This window comes from Triplophysa rosa, linkage group LG3, assembly GCF_024868665.1.
Source record: "Triplophysa rosa linkage group LG3, Trosa_1v2, whole genome shotgun sequence".
NCBI classification, from domain to species: domain Eukaryota; kingdom Metazoa; phylum Chordata; class Actinopteri; order Cypriniformes; family Nemacheilidae; genus Triplophysa; species Triplophysa rosa.
This window is the reverse complement of record NC_079892.1, coordinates 356322-368952: the sequence shown is the minus strand read 5'-3', so window position 1 is coordinate 368952 and position 12631 is coordinate 356322. Positions and strand designations below refer to the sequence as shown.

Here is a 12631-nt window from a genome sequence, read left to right as displayed (position 1 = left end):
TTTTTAAAGCTTCAGCATGATGAATTAATGATTAGTCAGAGTTATGGATAGGTGGTTTTTTTTAGTTAGTATTTGAAGAGTTTGGTTCCAAAATGAGATAACCATAAATCCAAAATAAAGCTCTGTTTATCAAAATGTTACACAATGAAACATAATAAAAAACATGATTTTTGAAAATTAAAAACGGAGTTCTCTCATCTTGGAACCAAACTCTTCATTTGTGTTTACTACCAAGTATTGTACCACTGAGTATTACTGCATCAAAATAATTGGGTCTTGCTATTGTATCGTTTACAATATTATTTATTTTAGATACAAAATATATTTTCTACCTTGCACAAAATAGTATTTAAAAGAGAAACTTTAAAAGATTTGCCATGTTAAACATTTATCTTTTAAATAATTTAATTTAAACTAGGGCTGAAACGATTCCTCGAGTAACTCGAGTTATTCGAATACAAAAAATCATCGAGGCAATTTTTGCTGCCTCGAAGCCTCGTTTAATCCATTTAAGTACAGTACACACGGAGCGCTGCGTTTCCCCAAGGACCGTTATTACTGACGCACAGCCCGCTAAAATCTATTCATGTTACAGGGCTGTCAAGTCTCATGCGTTCACCGTGAGACACACGCATTTTAGTACGTTCACACGCTCACACGTGTTTCTCATGCTGATAAATAACTGATAGTTTATAGGGCTGTGACGGTTGCCGTAACAACCGCACCACCGCGATGGTAAAGTGCTATGACGGTGAACTGCCACCGGCGGTAGTGCACGTCACTCTGACAAATATAGGTGTAATAAATATGAGAGTTGCGATAACGATTGCTAGTTGTAGCCTTTCAGTTGTGGATGATTTTAAATTAACAGAAATTATTGGCATACGTTTCCGTTGGTGCGTTCAAGCGCAGGCCTGCACGGCAAAACCCAGGTTATTCTGCGGGTGCTGCAATGGATCTTATTGTGAAATGAACAGATACGTAAAATCAAAACTGGCTATGACCCGCTTGCTTAGTGTCGGAGCGCGCGCAGGTTTTGCCGCGGTTGCGGAGAGACATCTCTTCATTTGCGCTCCTGTGCACATCTTCTGAACGCGCATTTAGTGCAGCTGTACACATTTTAATCTGGACAATGTCAACAAGTAAGTTTCACATCAACGAGTCGGAAAAAGTAAAGTTTTTATGGCAATCTGAATAGGAAAGCCAATGTAGGTTTAAACAGTTTGTTTCAAATGGAATTGTTAAGGACTGTAAGGGTTAATACGCCACTGACTGAAGTTACTGCAACAAGAGCTTTTTTATTTAGTATTTAGCTTTCTTATATCATTTAAGTTTTCATTATTTATTGATGTTTATTTAAATGTTTTATATGCTGTAGTGTGCCGTTTCACTGATGGATTTGCAAGTTAAACATTGACGGATGTTTCATCCTCATTTATTTCAGATATCATATTTCAATTATTTAACAATTTCAAGTATTTAAATAAGGTCTATATTTCTCTTCCACTCGTCATGTGGTTGCTACACGCAAATATAATAATATAAATATTATTTATATAAATAATATATATTTCTCAACCACCGCACCACCGCGGTCGATTTGTCTATTACACACGTGGTTCTCTCATCTTGGAACCAAACTCTTCATTTTTACTACAAGTATTGTACCACTGAGTATTACTGCACAAAATAATTGGGAAATTAATGCCAGTGCAGACTTGCTATCTGTTGTAAATATTATTTATTTATAGAATACAAAATATATTTTCTACCTTGCACAAAATAGTATTTAAAAGAGAAACTTTAAAAGATATTGATTTAACAGCATTATCTTTTAAATAATTTAATTTAAACTAGGGCTGAAACGATTCCTCGAGTAACTCGAGTTATTCGAATACAAAAAATCATCGAGGCAATTTTTGTTGCCTCGAAGCCTCGTTTAATCCATTTAAGTACAGTACACACGGAGCACTGCGTTTCCCCACGGACCGTTATTACTGACGCACAGCCCGCTAAACTCTATTCATGTTACAGGGCTCTCGAAGTCTCAGCATTCACCGGAGAGACACGCAGTTTTAGTATGTTCACACGCTCACACGTTTTCTCATGCTGATAAATAACTGATAGTTTATAGGGCTGTGACGGTTGCCGTAACAACCGCACCACCGCGATGGTAAAGTGCCATGACGGTGGGCAAACTGCCACCGGCGGTAGTGCACGTCACTCTGACAAATATAGGTGTAATAAATATGAGAGTTGCGATAATGATTGCTAGTTGTAGCCTTTCAGTTGTGGGTGTTTATTAATTTTAATTAACAGAAATTATTGGCATACGTTTCCGTTGGTGCGTTCGAGCGCAGGCCTGCACGGCAAAACCCAGGTTATTCTGCGGGTTTGCAATGGATCTTGTTGTGAAATGAACAGATACGTAAAATAAAAACTGGCTATGACCGCTTGCTTAGTGTCGGAGGGCGTGCAGGTTTTGCCACGGTTGCGGAGAGACATCTATTCATTTGCGCTCCTGTGCACATCTTCTGAACGCGCATTTAGTGCAGCTGTACACATTTTAATCTGGACAATGTCAACAAGTAAGTTTCACATCAACAAGTGGAAAAAGTAAGTTTTTATGGCAATCTGATTAGGAAAGCCAAGGTAGGTTTAAACAGTTTGTTTCAAATGGAATTGTTAAGGACTGTAAGGGTTAATACAACAGCTTTTTTATTTAGTATTTACTTTCTTATATCTTTAAGTTTTCATTATTTACTGATGTTNTGCACTTTTCATACATACATAAAGCAAGATTTTCTGCATCTATAGGTTAAAAAAATATCCCTGCTCATATTTTAATGAACATTATTAAAACTAAATATAAAGAGCATTGCTAAAAAGGTATATTTGACACAACATTTTTTTAGGCTCATACAGCAAAGCTGTAGAAAAATGTTCCCGTGTGGTGGAGACTTCAAATATTGAAACAGAGGACACCACAAGAACTAAAAAGAGGGCACAGAAGAAGCCAAAGAGATTTTGGTCAGAAAAAGATTCCTCCTCAAGTGGTAACAATTCAAATCACTTCCAAAACCATTATTCCATCTCTTAAAAAGACTGAAACATTTCTTAAAACTATAAACAGCATGATTGTTGTCACTCATTCTCTAGTTTACTAAATGCTATTTAAATATATTTTTCCCTGAAGCACATATTCACATAAAGCTCTATTCACTTATTCTGAGATGATTCTGAGAAAACAAATTAATGAACAAAATCTTAAGTTGTGACATTTTGGGAACCTCAATAACTCCTAAAATAAAACCTTTAACCACTTGTGATTTGTTTGATTAAAAATAAAAATATGTATTTAAGGAAAGAATGTCATTGTCCCATATAGACAAGTTTCTTTGGACAAATTGTATTTTGCTACTTTGTTTCAGATATTTAGATTTGACATAATAAGATTTAACATACAATTTTCATTGTATTTGTGAACTCTATGCTATGGCTAGTCTGTTCCAGTGTGGAGGGCAAGTGTTCTGCATAGTTAGTTCCAACCCTTATCCAACACACCTGTTCATAATTTTCAAATAGTCCTGAATACACAGCAAAATCGCCAGTGTTAAAAAGGGTCAAATTAACTCTCACTTTGAGAGTGTGGATTATATATACACCGTGAGTGTTAATTTGACCTTTTTTAACACTGGCGATTTTACTGTGTACTTTGATCAGCTTGATTAGTTGTATTTGATTAGGGTTGGAACTAAACTCTGCAGGACACCGGCCCTCCAGGAGCCGAGTTGACTAGCCCTGCTCTATGCTTTATTTTAACATAATTTGTTCTTATTTTCAGATGATGGCAGAGTTTTAGCAAAGAAGAAGTCAACAAAAAGTATATATAAACCTGTTCCACCTAAATGTAAGTTGGTGGCATTAAATATAATACCTAATTGTTATCCAGTCTTGATGTTCTTTCAGTTTTCTTATGTATTTACAGACACACCCTTGCCCAAGACTCCTCTGGACATGGGTTCGTACAATATAAAAATATGTTTTTAAGCATTAGTACTAGACATGCAGTATATGACTTTCTTTTTCTCTCTTGCGTTTTGACTTCTAACAGACAACAATGACATTTCAAGTGGTTGTTCTGTGAATTGTAAGCAAATTTTTTTTCTTGTTTAATTTTCATACCTGAAACTTTATCAGGAAGGCACCATTTGATAGTGTATTTGGTTATTTTTTCTGCAGCAGAAGAATCACTGCAGACGTACCCACAGCAAAGTGTGTCTGACAATCTTCAAGGTTGTGCAAAATTTAATTGCATTATTGTATTTATTGACTATTTAAATTAGTGTATATTTATCATTAATTAATTACTTTTAATACTTTTAAAACTTAAAAATATTTTTATAAAAGGGTCAGTTCTGGTCCTTGATTTTGATCCTGGTTCTAAGCCGTGCTTCTTGGGGCTTATAGTTTTATTTTGCAACAGTTGCCTCACAGCTCCTTTTAGGAGAGCCCCAGTCTTCGTCTGAAGCAGCAACAAAGAGTAAGTCCATTTTTTATTTTTCAGATTAAAATGAAGCATATTCAATAAAGTTCAAAATGCTTTACAGACTATCGCACAAAAGTCTTGCAAAAGTTGCAAGACATTGTTGAAAACCAACAAGAAATCCTGGCCATGCAGCGACAATTGCTGGCTTCTACAGCTGTGACGGTGTCAGAGGATGGAGGAGACCTGCTTGATAATGGGCCATGTCAGACAGTGGAAGAACTCCAGCAGCTGGACACTGAACTTGCCCACAAGGACAAACGAACCAAGATGGTAAATATATACGCAAGAATGTTAATTGTACATTTAAAAAATCAGCTGGCAGCCGCTGTTGTAGCATTAAACTGGATTCCTACAGTGATTCACTATTCATACAGTGTTGGGCCGCGTTTCCCGAAACCTTCTTATCGCCAAGTCGTTCCCGAAACCTTCATAGTTAAGTACCTTCTGTAAGTCATACGTTCAGAAGGTGGGTCTGGAGCGCTCTTAGATCTAATTTATCACTGTTTAATCTGAGAAAATCATCCAGTGTCCAAGCAAAATAAACACGTGAACTATACAAGTATAATTCTTGGTTGCTGGAATAAACTTTTTTTAATGCACAGCAACATCAAGTGGCTTTGCGTGACTCTCCTTATGACCCAAAGTTTGAGAACCTGTGATATAAATGACCTTACTGCCAGTTAGTGTAGCGGGTTGATACATGTTGGCATGAGATTGCAGGTTCGCACACTCATTTCACAATTAAATAAAAACATGTCTGGATTTAGTTTGCAATTTGGTTTATTTTCATCCTATGAGTCCTAATAAATGCAACTTCAACTATTTCTAAAGTGCTTCTTTTATAAAGAATGCTGCTATCTCACATAACGCAGTAAAGCAGTCCCTGTATAGAGTACAAAAAGATTGTCGATTCAGCAACACATGGACACTACCTGGTAACGTGGCACGTAAGTCACCTCCTAGTTCGGAAAAAAAAAACTGTCTTAAAAAATTTTGTTGGTGTAAAAATGCTAAAGCGTGCCTAAGACTTTTGCACGGTATACTGTATGGTGATGACTTCTTGAGCATCAGGGAATGTTGTTTAAGTTATTTGTTTCTTGTTACTTTTTTGTTTATTTTGACTGTGTCGATTTAATAAAAAGTTACCAGCACGTGGTTGTTACAAAGTATAATGCATTTAAAAAATAGGGTTGAAAGATAGGTTTGTGGTTTCTTAATTTAGCAGTGTGCAATTTCCCGGCCTAAAATTGTTAACCTGCAGGACACAATGTTTCATTTTTACAATCTGTTAGTCTACAAACCTTTTGAGGTACTGATACAATAAGTTATCAATACATGTGTGTTTCTGTCCATCTTATTCCCCTTCTCATCCCCTGCTTTCATCAGATAGATATACGTATATATATATATATATATATATATATACATACTTCAGATTCTGCTATAATCTGATTCTTTAGCATTGCAGTAAATGGCAGTTAAAACTTGATAAACAGATTTTAATTCACATGATCAATAAATACAACTAGATTAATGTTTATGAACGTTATTTGAACACACTTCACTTTTTAAATTAAATGCTTTCATTGCATTAATTATTTATTATATTTTTTTACAGATGAACTACCTTCGATCCCTTGGGGGCTTAAATTCTGGTGCTGCGGTCCGCAAAATGTTGCGCAAGATTGCCACAAATGAGGTCTTGGGGGCCTACAGTCTGAAAGGAAAGAAGAATAAACAGGCCTTCCAAGACCTACAAATATGCCACTTAGTAATAGGCAAGTTTTGTCCTAACTTGTGTCATTTTAGGGTCATTAAAAAGTTTTGTTTTACTGTGTGAACACAAAGGGATTATTTATCTGATCAGAGATTGTCATTCTATTTTGTAGGAGCAACACAAAAAAACTTTAAGCACCTGAGGGCAACTGATGTGGAGGACGAAATTTCTCTTGTTTTAAAATATGCCCCACACAGACATTTGAAATGGTAAACAATGTCATTTTTAAATTATCAGTATAGATAATCAACTTTCTAACTTTTTATAAGACGGGCCAATAGGTTTAGAAAAGATTTGTAACCTAACAGCGGCATCTAGTGGTGTGATGTTGAAGACGATTTTTATAAAAGTTTAGTCAATTTTCGTTTTAGTTTCAGTTTAGATTCGTTTTTTTAGTAAAACGTATTGTACAAACATTGTATAAACGAAGTAAATTTGTATAGAACTCTTCATATTATTGCCAAATCATTTTTATCGTTTTCCATATTGTACTGTCGCTTTGAGTAGGAAAAGCCTCTGCTAAATTCCTGTACTGTAAATTAATTGCAGGCAGTATTAACGATCAACATCAGTCATTGGCGACACTGCATTTAATAACTATTTCACATAATAATTATTCACTTCAACTACAGTGTTTAAGATCCGTCTTACTCGTTTCCTTTTTGTTTTGTTTTCAGATGATGCGGAAGTGAAGATAGTGGACTTGATGGTGCTTCTGTATTTTAATGAATTGTAGCCTATATATTTCTCATTCTACTTTTAATAAATAGTAATTATAATGTTATGTATAAAATTAAATATTACCAATTAGTTTAACGTCTTAAAGTTATTATAATTTTCTTTCATTTTGTTTTATTTGTATGTTGTTTAAGGTTTTTTATGTAGTTTATATATATATATCTCATTCTACATTTAATAAATAGTAATTATATTATTATTTTAAAATAAAATTTTACCAATTAGTTTAACGTCTTAAAGTTATTATTATTTTCTTTCTATTTGTTTTATTTGTATGTTGTTTAAGGTTGTTTATGCAGTTTAATTTAATAAATGTTGATTTATTTAACCTCAGTTCTTGTTCTTTGAGCAATCAACAATCTATAACACATGATTTTAGACTTATTTGTATTCATCATAACATAGAGGTTAGGAGAACGTTAGCGTAACGTTAGGAGAACGTTAGCGTAACGTTAGGAGAACGTTCCCCTAACGTTAGGAGAACGTTCCGCTAACGTTAGGAGAACGTTCCCCTAACCTACAGGGAACGTTCTATTAACGTCAAGAAAACTTTCCTGGAAAACCAACAGGGAACGTTAGAATATCTGTTCTGGGAACCATGCGCTAACGTTCCCAGAACGTTCTGGGAACCAAAAATTGTTTGCTGGGCATCTTGGAACCAAACTCTTCATTTGTATTTACTACAAAGTATTGTACCACTGAGTATTACTGCACCAAAATAATTGGGAAATTAAAAATAATGCCAGTGCAGACTTGCTATTGCATTGTTAAAAATATTATTTATTATAGATTAGATAGATAGAATTTTACAGTTGGTTTGATAATTTTATCTCAAACGGTGGCAGAGTTAAATGAATTTAAGTAAAGTATATTAAACATAAAAATATGGATTCAGTACCGTATTTAAAAACATAACACGCGCAAAGAGCGTGAATGTCTAATGAATATCAAATGTCAAACTAACGCCCGCTTTGGAAAAAAATGCGCGGCTTGTCCCTCCGGTCAGCTAATCTTAGCCCAGGGGTAGGTAACGTCGGAACTAGAGAGCCGCGCCAGCAGAGTTTAGCTCGATTCAACCCTAGTCAAACACAACTCTATCTGGGTTAATAACGTTAATCCTGAAGACACTGATGAGCTTGTTCAGGTGTGTTTGATTAGGGTAATTTAGAGCTATAAACTCTGCTGCGGCTCTCCAGGACCGATGTTGCTCCTGTTTTAGCCGATTTTGGGTGAATCTCAAGAACGTGCTCCAACGAAAACATTTCCATATATCGAAAGCGTGAACTATGGTACGGAAAAACATCGTCTTTAGCAAAAACATTTATCAATGTAATTTCGACTGTATTCCTTAGTTGTAAGTAACGTTTGCCTACTAACAGCTTTGTGAATGGCGGCCGCAATTTTCGAGAAAGTTCAATCATATGGCTAACCCAATCATAACCTCATTACAACAATAGTAACTGCTGCAAAACTAAACTAATTAACATTGTGATTAAAGTATTTTTCATATAATCAGCAAATTTCACTATGCTTACCTAAAAGTCGCTGTAGCTCTGAACCAGTCGTCCGTTAGTCCCGCTGTTTCATACCACATGCTCTCTAAAACCACGCCCATACTATCACAGTCATCAGCATCGTAAACCCTTGAAAGTTTTTCATATGTATATATATATATTTAAATGAATGTACATTAATAACAGTATTTTGGGTATTATACTACCTTTGTATCAAATCACAAAAACAAAACTAGTTAACGCTAATGTGGGGGTGTTTCTAATGCAGCGTCTGTAAATTTGACTTCTGACTGCCGTTCAGTCTCTCTATTTTTTTCCTTTTATTTAAATGTCGTGAAAACGCTGTTGTGGAGATTTTCTTTTGCTATTTGAGCAAATGGGAATGCAAAAAATATATTTGTGGCACTCTCCCATTAACTATGACGACTTCCGCTGCTGAGAAATGTTGTGGAGTTTGAATAAGTAGTTTTGAGAATTTTATTTCTGATCTGAAAAATGAGCAAGCGACTGAGGGAAAAAAACTCTGACATGGTGTCACAGAAACTTTGATGTTAAATAAAGTGACACTTTTCATATAGTGACTTTTAAGTACACTGCAAGTTAAAATGGATTTTAATTATCTGATTGATGGCACTCATTGATATCATTTTGTTTTTATTTTAAATATGAAATGTCACAGCTGTAATGTTTAAAGAGTATTTCACTAACAATACATAGCCTACAACAAGCCAACTTTAAGTAGTGAACTTAATATTATTAGAACATTTGTTTGCAACTTCAAGAACAGAAAAATTACGCTAGTTCTAAGAATGTTTCAATTTGCGTTATTATGGAAAACATTGGAAAAGTTGGAAAACCGGTTTTCAGCCAACGACTCTGCGTCTGTGTGGAAAGGCCTTAAAGACATCACCAACTACAAGCCACCATCCCCCAATTTTGCAGGCAATCAACACCTGATCAATGATCTGAATGACTTTTACTGCAGATTTGAAAATGCAAACTTTACACCTCATACCAACTCTGACATTCTCTCTACACCTATCACCTTCAGTCACCCCACCTCCTGCACTTCAGATCAGTGAAGAGGATGTGTGCCGAGTCTTTAGGAAACAAAAGACAAGAAAAGCACCAGGCCCAGATAGTATCTCCCCAGCCTGTCTTAAAAGCTGTGCTATTCAACTGGCCTTCATCTTCTCTCAGATCTTCAACAGATCACTGGAGCTGTGCACAGTTCCTTCCTGTTTCAAGCGCTCCACCATAATCCCCATCCAAAAGAAACCCAAAATCACAGGACTGAATGACTACAGACCCGTCGCTCTCACATCTGTGGTCATGAAGTCATTCGAGAGACTTGTACTGGCTTATCTGAAGGACATAACAGAACCCTTACTGGACCCCCTGCAGTTTGCCTACAGAGCAAGCAGGTCTGTTGAGGATGCAGTTAACATGGGGCTGCATTTTGTCCTGAAACATCTGGATAGATCAGGGACCTATGTGAGGATCCTGTTTGTGGACTTCAGCTCTGCTTTCAACACCATCATCCCATCACTGCTCCAGACAAAGTTAACCCAGCTATCTGTTCCTGGCTCTATCTGTCAGTGGATCACCAGCTTTCTGACAGAAAGGCAGCAGTTAGTGAGAATGGGGAAACTCACATCCAGCACCTGCACAATCAGCACTGGCGCCCCCAGGGGTGCGTTCTCTCCCCACTGCTCTTCTCCCTGTACACAAATGACTGCACTGCCCAGGACCCTTCTGTCAGACTTATGAAGTTCGCAGACGACACCACACTCATTGGCCTCATCCAGGATGGTGATGAGTCTGCGTACAGACAGGAGGCTGAGCAGCTGGCTGTCTGGTGCAGTCATAACAACTTGGAGCTGAACACGCTTAAAACAGTGGAGACAATTGTGGACTTCAGGAGAACCCCCCCTCACCATCATGAACAGCACTGTGGCAGCAGTGGAGTCATTCACTTTCCTGGGCACCACCATCTCTCAGAACCTGAAGTGGGACAATCACATTGGCTCCATTGCTAAAAAAGCCCAGCAAAGGTTGTACTTCTTACATCAGCTGAAGAAGTTCATCCTACCACAAACTCTATTAAAACAGTTTTACTCAGCTGTCATAGAGTCTGTCCTCTGCACATCCATCACTGTCTGGTTTGGCTCAGCCACAAAATCAGACACCAGAAGACTACAGAGGACGGTTCGGACTGCTGAGAAGATCATTGGTGCTCCCCTGCCCACCCTCCAAGAACTGTGTACATCCAGAGTGAGGAAAAGGGCTCAGAAAATCACCCTGGACCTCTCACATCCAAGCCATTATCTCTTCACAATGCTGCCGTCTGGTCGGCGCTACAGAGCACTGAGCACCAAAACAACCAGACACAAAAACAGCTTCTTCCCTCAGGCCATCTACCTCTTGAACAGTTAAATGTTTTTACACACCGTGCAATAATAATTAAGTGCAATATTAATTATTTCCTCCAGATAATACACTCTATTTTTATACAACTTTTTCTGTAAATTATATTTCATTCATTCTGCTGTATATAGCACATACCTTGTACTACAATAGTCTATTCTTATTTTTTACTTGTACATATTTACATGCATACATAGCTTTACACTCTATATCTTTATCTTATGTTTATTGTATTGTGTCTCTTAATTTTTTATACCCATAGGCCCTTATTTAAATCATTGTGTACTGTATTCTATTGTATTATGGTCTCTGTGTACTGTTGTTGCTGTTTCTGTGTTCTGGATGCTCCTGTCACCAAAACAAATTCCTTGTATGTGCAAACATACTTGGCAATAAAGCTCTTTCTGATTCTGATTCTGATTATACTCATCCTTAAATTTTCTTCATATCCCCAGAAAATAAGTTTTTATGCTAACGTTTTTAGAATGTTCCACTAACAACGCAATGTTAATGTTTTCAATGCTAATGTTTTAAGAACGTCCCGCTAAACAGTGCATTTATAATGTTTGTAATGCTAATGTTTTAAGAACGTTACATTACCAATGCCATGGTAACGTTTTCAATGCTAAAAGTTTTAGAACATTCTGTTAACAAAGCAATTATAACGTTTTTAATGCTAACGTTTTAAGAACATTACATTACCAACGCAATAGTAACGTTTTGAATGCTAATGTTTTTAGAACATTTCGCTAACAATGTAATTATAACGTTTGTAATGCTAACGGTTTAAGAACATTACATTACCAACGCAATGGTAATGTTTTCAATGCTAATGTTTTTAGAACGTTTTGCTAACAATGCAATTACAATATTTGTAATGCTAACGTTTTTAGAACGTTTATCAATTGCAGATAACGTTAAGGAAACGTTCTACTAATGTTATTGCAAGAACGTTTTTGATAACTTTGAGAGAACCTTTAGAGAACATTAGCCAAAGTTACGGGAACGTTCCGTGTTAGCTCGGACGTAAGCTACACAGCAAAAATATTGCCACATGGCCACGAGAAAGCGTTTTTATAAAAGCACATGCAAAACAATAAGCATTTTAGCCTATTATGTGAATAACATAAACAGTTGTACATCTAAACGGGGCATATGAGCATTAGGCTTTATTACCTTAACGAAATAATACACCAAACTAGGCAAGAGAAGACAACACACTCCTTTCCAGTTGCTTGCGCTCAGTTCAAAAGGCCTCGCCCACCGCAGAATGAACTGTGAATATTCACACTAACCCCGCCCACGGAAACAGAATATTACACAACTCCAAGACTCCCGGGAGTCTCCTGTTTTTTCATTTATCATGGCACCTCTCGTAAAATTTGAAACCTGCGATCGCGGTGATCTTCTGTCTGGTTCGCGATCACGGGTCTCAAATGCTGACAAGTACGGTCATATATCATTAAACATGATATCAACTAGCTATACAAACAATACACAAAGCCTTGCCATCACATCCGGGAAATAAATCAGTAAACTTGAGTAAAATCCCAGGCTTCATTTATCCCGTGTGAATGCGCCACATGAAATACAGATGTCGGGAGGTAATTTATAAATCACATGAGG

General features: G+C 36.6%; 1 protein-coding gene across 3 annotated transcripts; it reads left to right on the top strand.

Moving 5' to 3' along the window:
• Nucleotides 1–2778: 2778 nt before the first annotated feature.
• Nucleotides 2779–7691, top strand: LOC130552206 (uncharacterized). Of its 3 annotated transcripts, XM_057330406.1 has the most exons (10): nucleotides 2779–3056; nucleotides 3845–3910; nucleotides 3989–4021; nucleotides 4115–4150; nucleotides 4243–4296; nucleotides 4487–4543; nucleotides 4611–4819; nucleotides 6168–6327; nucleotides 6439–6535; nucleotides 7004–7691. In XM_057330406.1, coding segments are annotated over exons 3-10 (618 nt in total). In that variant the 5' UTR covers nucleotides 2779–3056; nucleotides 3845–3910; nucleotides 3989–4017; the 3' UTR covers nucleotides 7005–7691. The 3 variants fall into 3 exon arrangements, with proteins under 3 accessions (XP_057186389.1, XP_057186387.1, XP_057186388.1); XM_057330404.1 differs by lacking the exon at nucleotides 7004–7691 and having other exon boundaries at nucleotides 6439–6997; XM_057330405.1 differs by lacking the exons at nucleotides 2779–3056; nucleotides 7004–7691 and having other exon boundaries at nucleotides 3544–3910; nucleotides 6439–6997.
• Nucleotides 7692–12631: the final 4940 nt, after the last annotated feature.

Coding starts and splice junctions, on each gene's coding strand:
- LOC130552206 (XM_057330404.1), top strand. Junction 4,820..6,167: donor AGGACAAACGAACCAAGATG/GTAAATATATAC, acceptor ATTTTTTTACAG/ATGAACTACCTTCGATCCCT. Junction 6,328..6,438: donor AATATGCCACTTAGTAATAG/GCAAGTTTTGTC, acceptor TCTATTTTGTAG/GAGCAACACAAAAAAACTTT.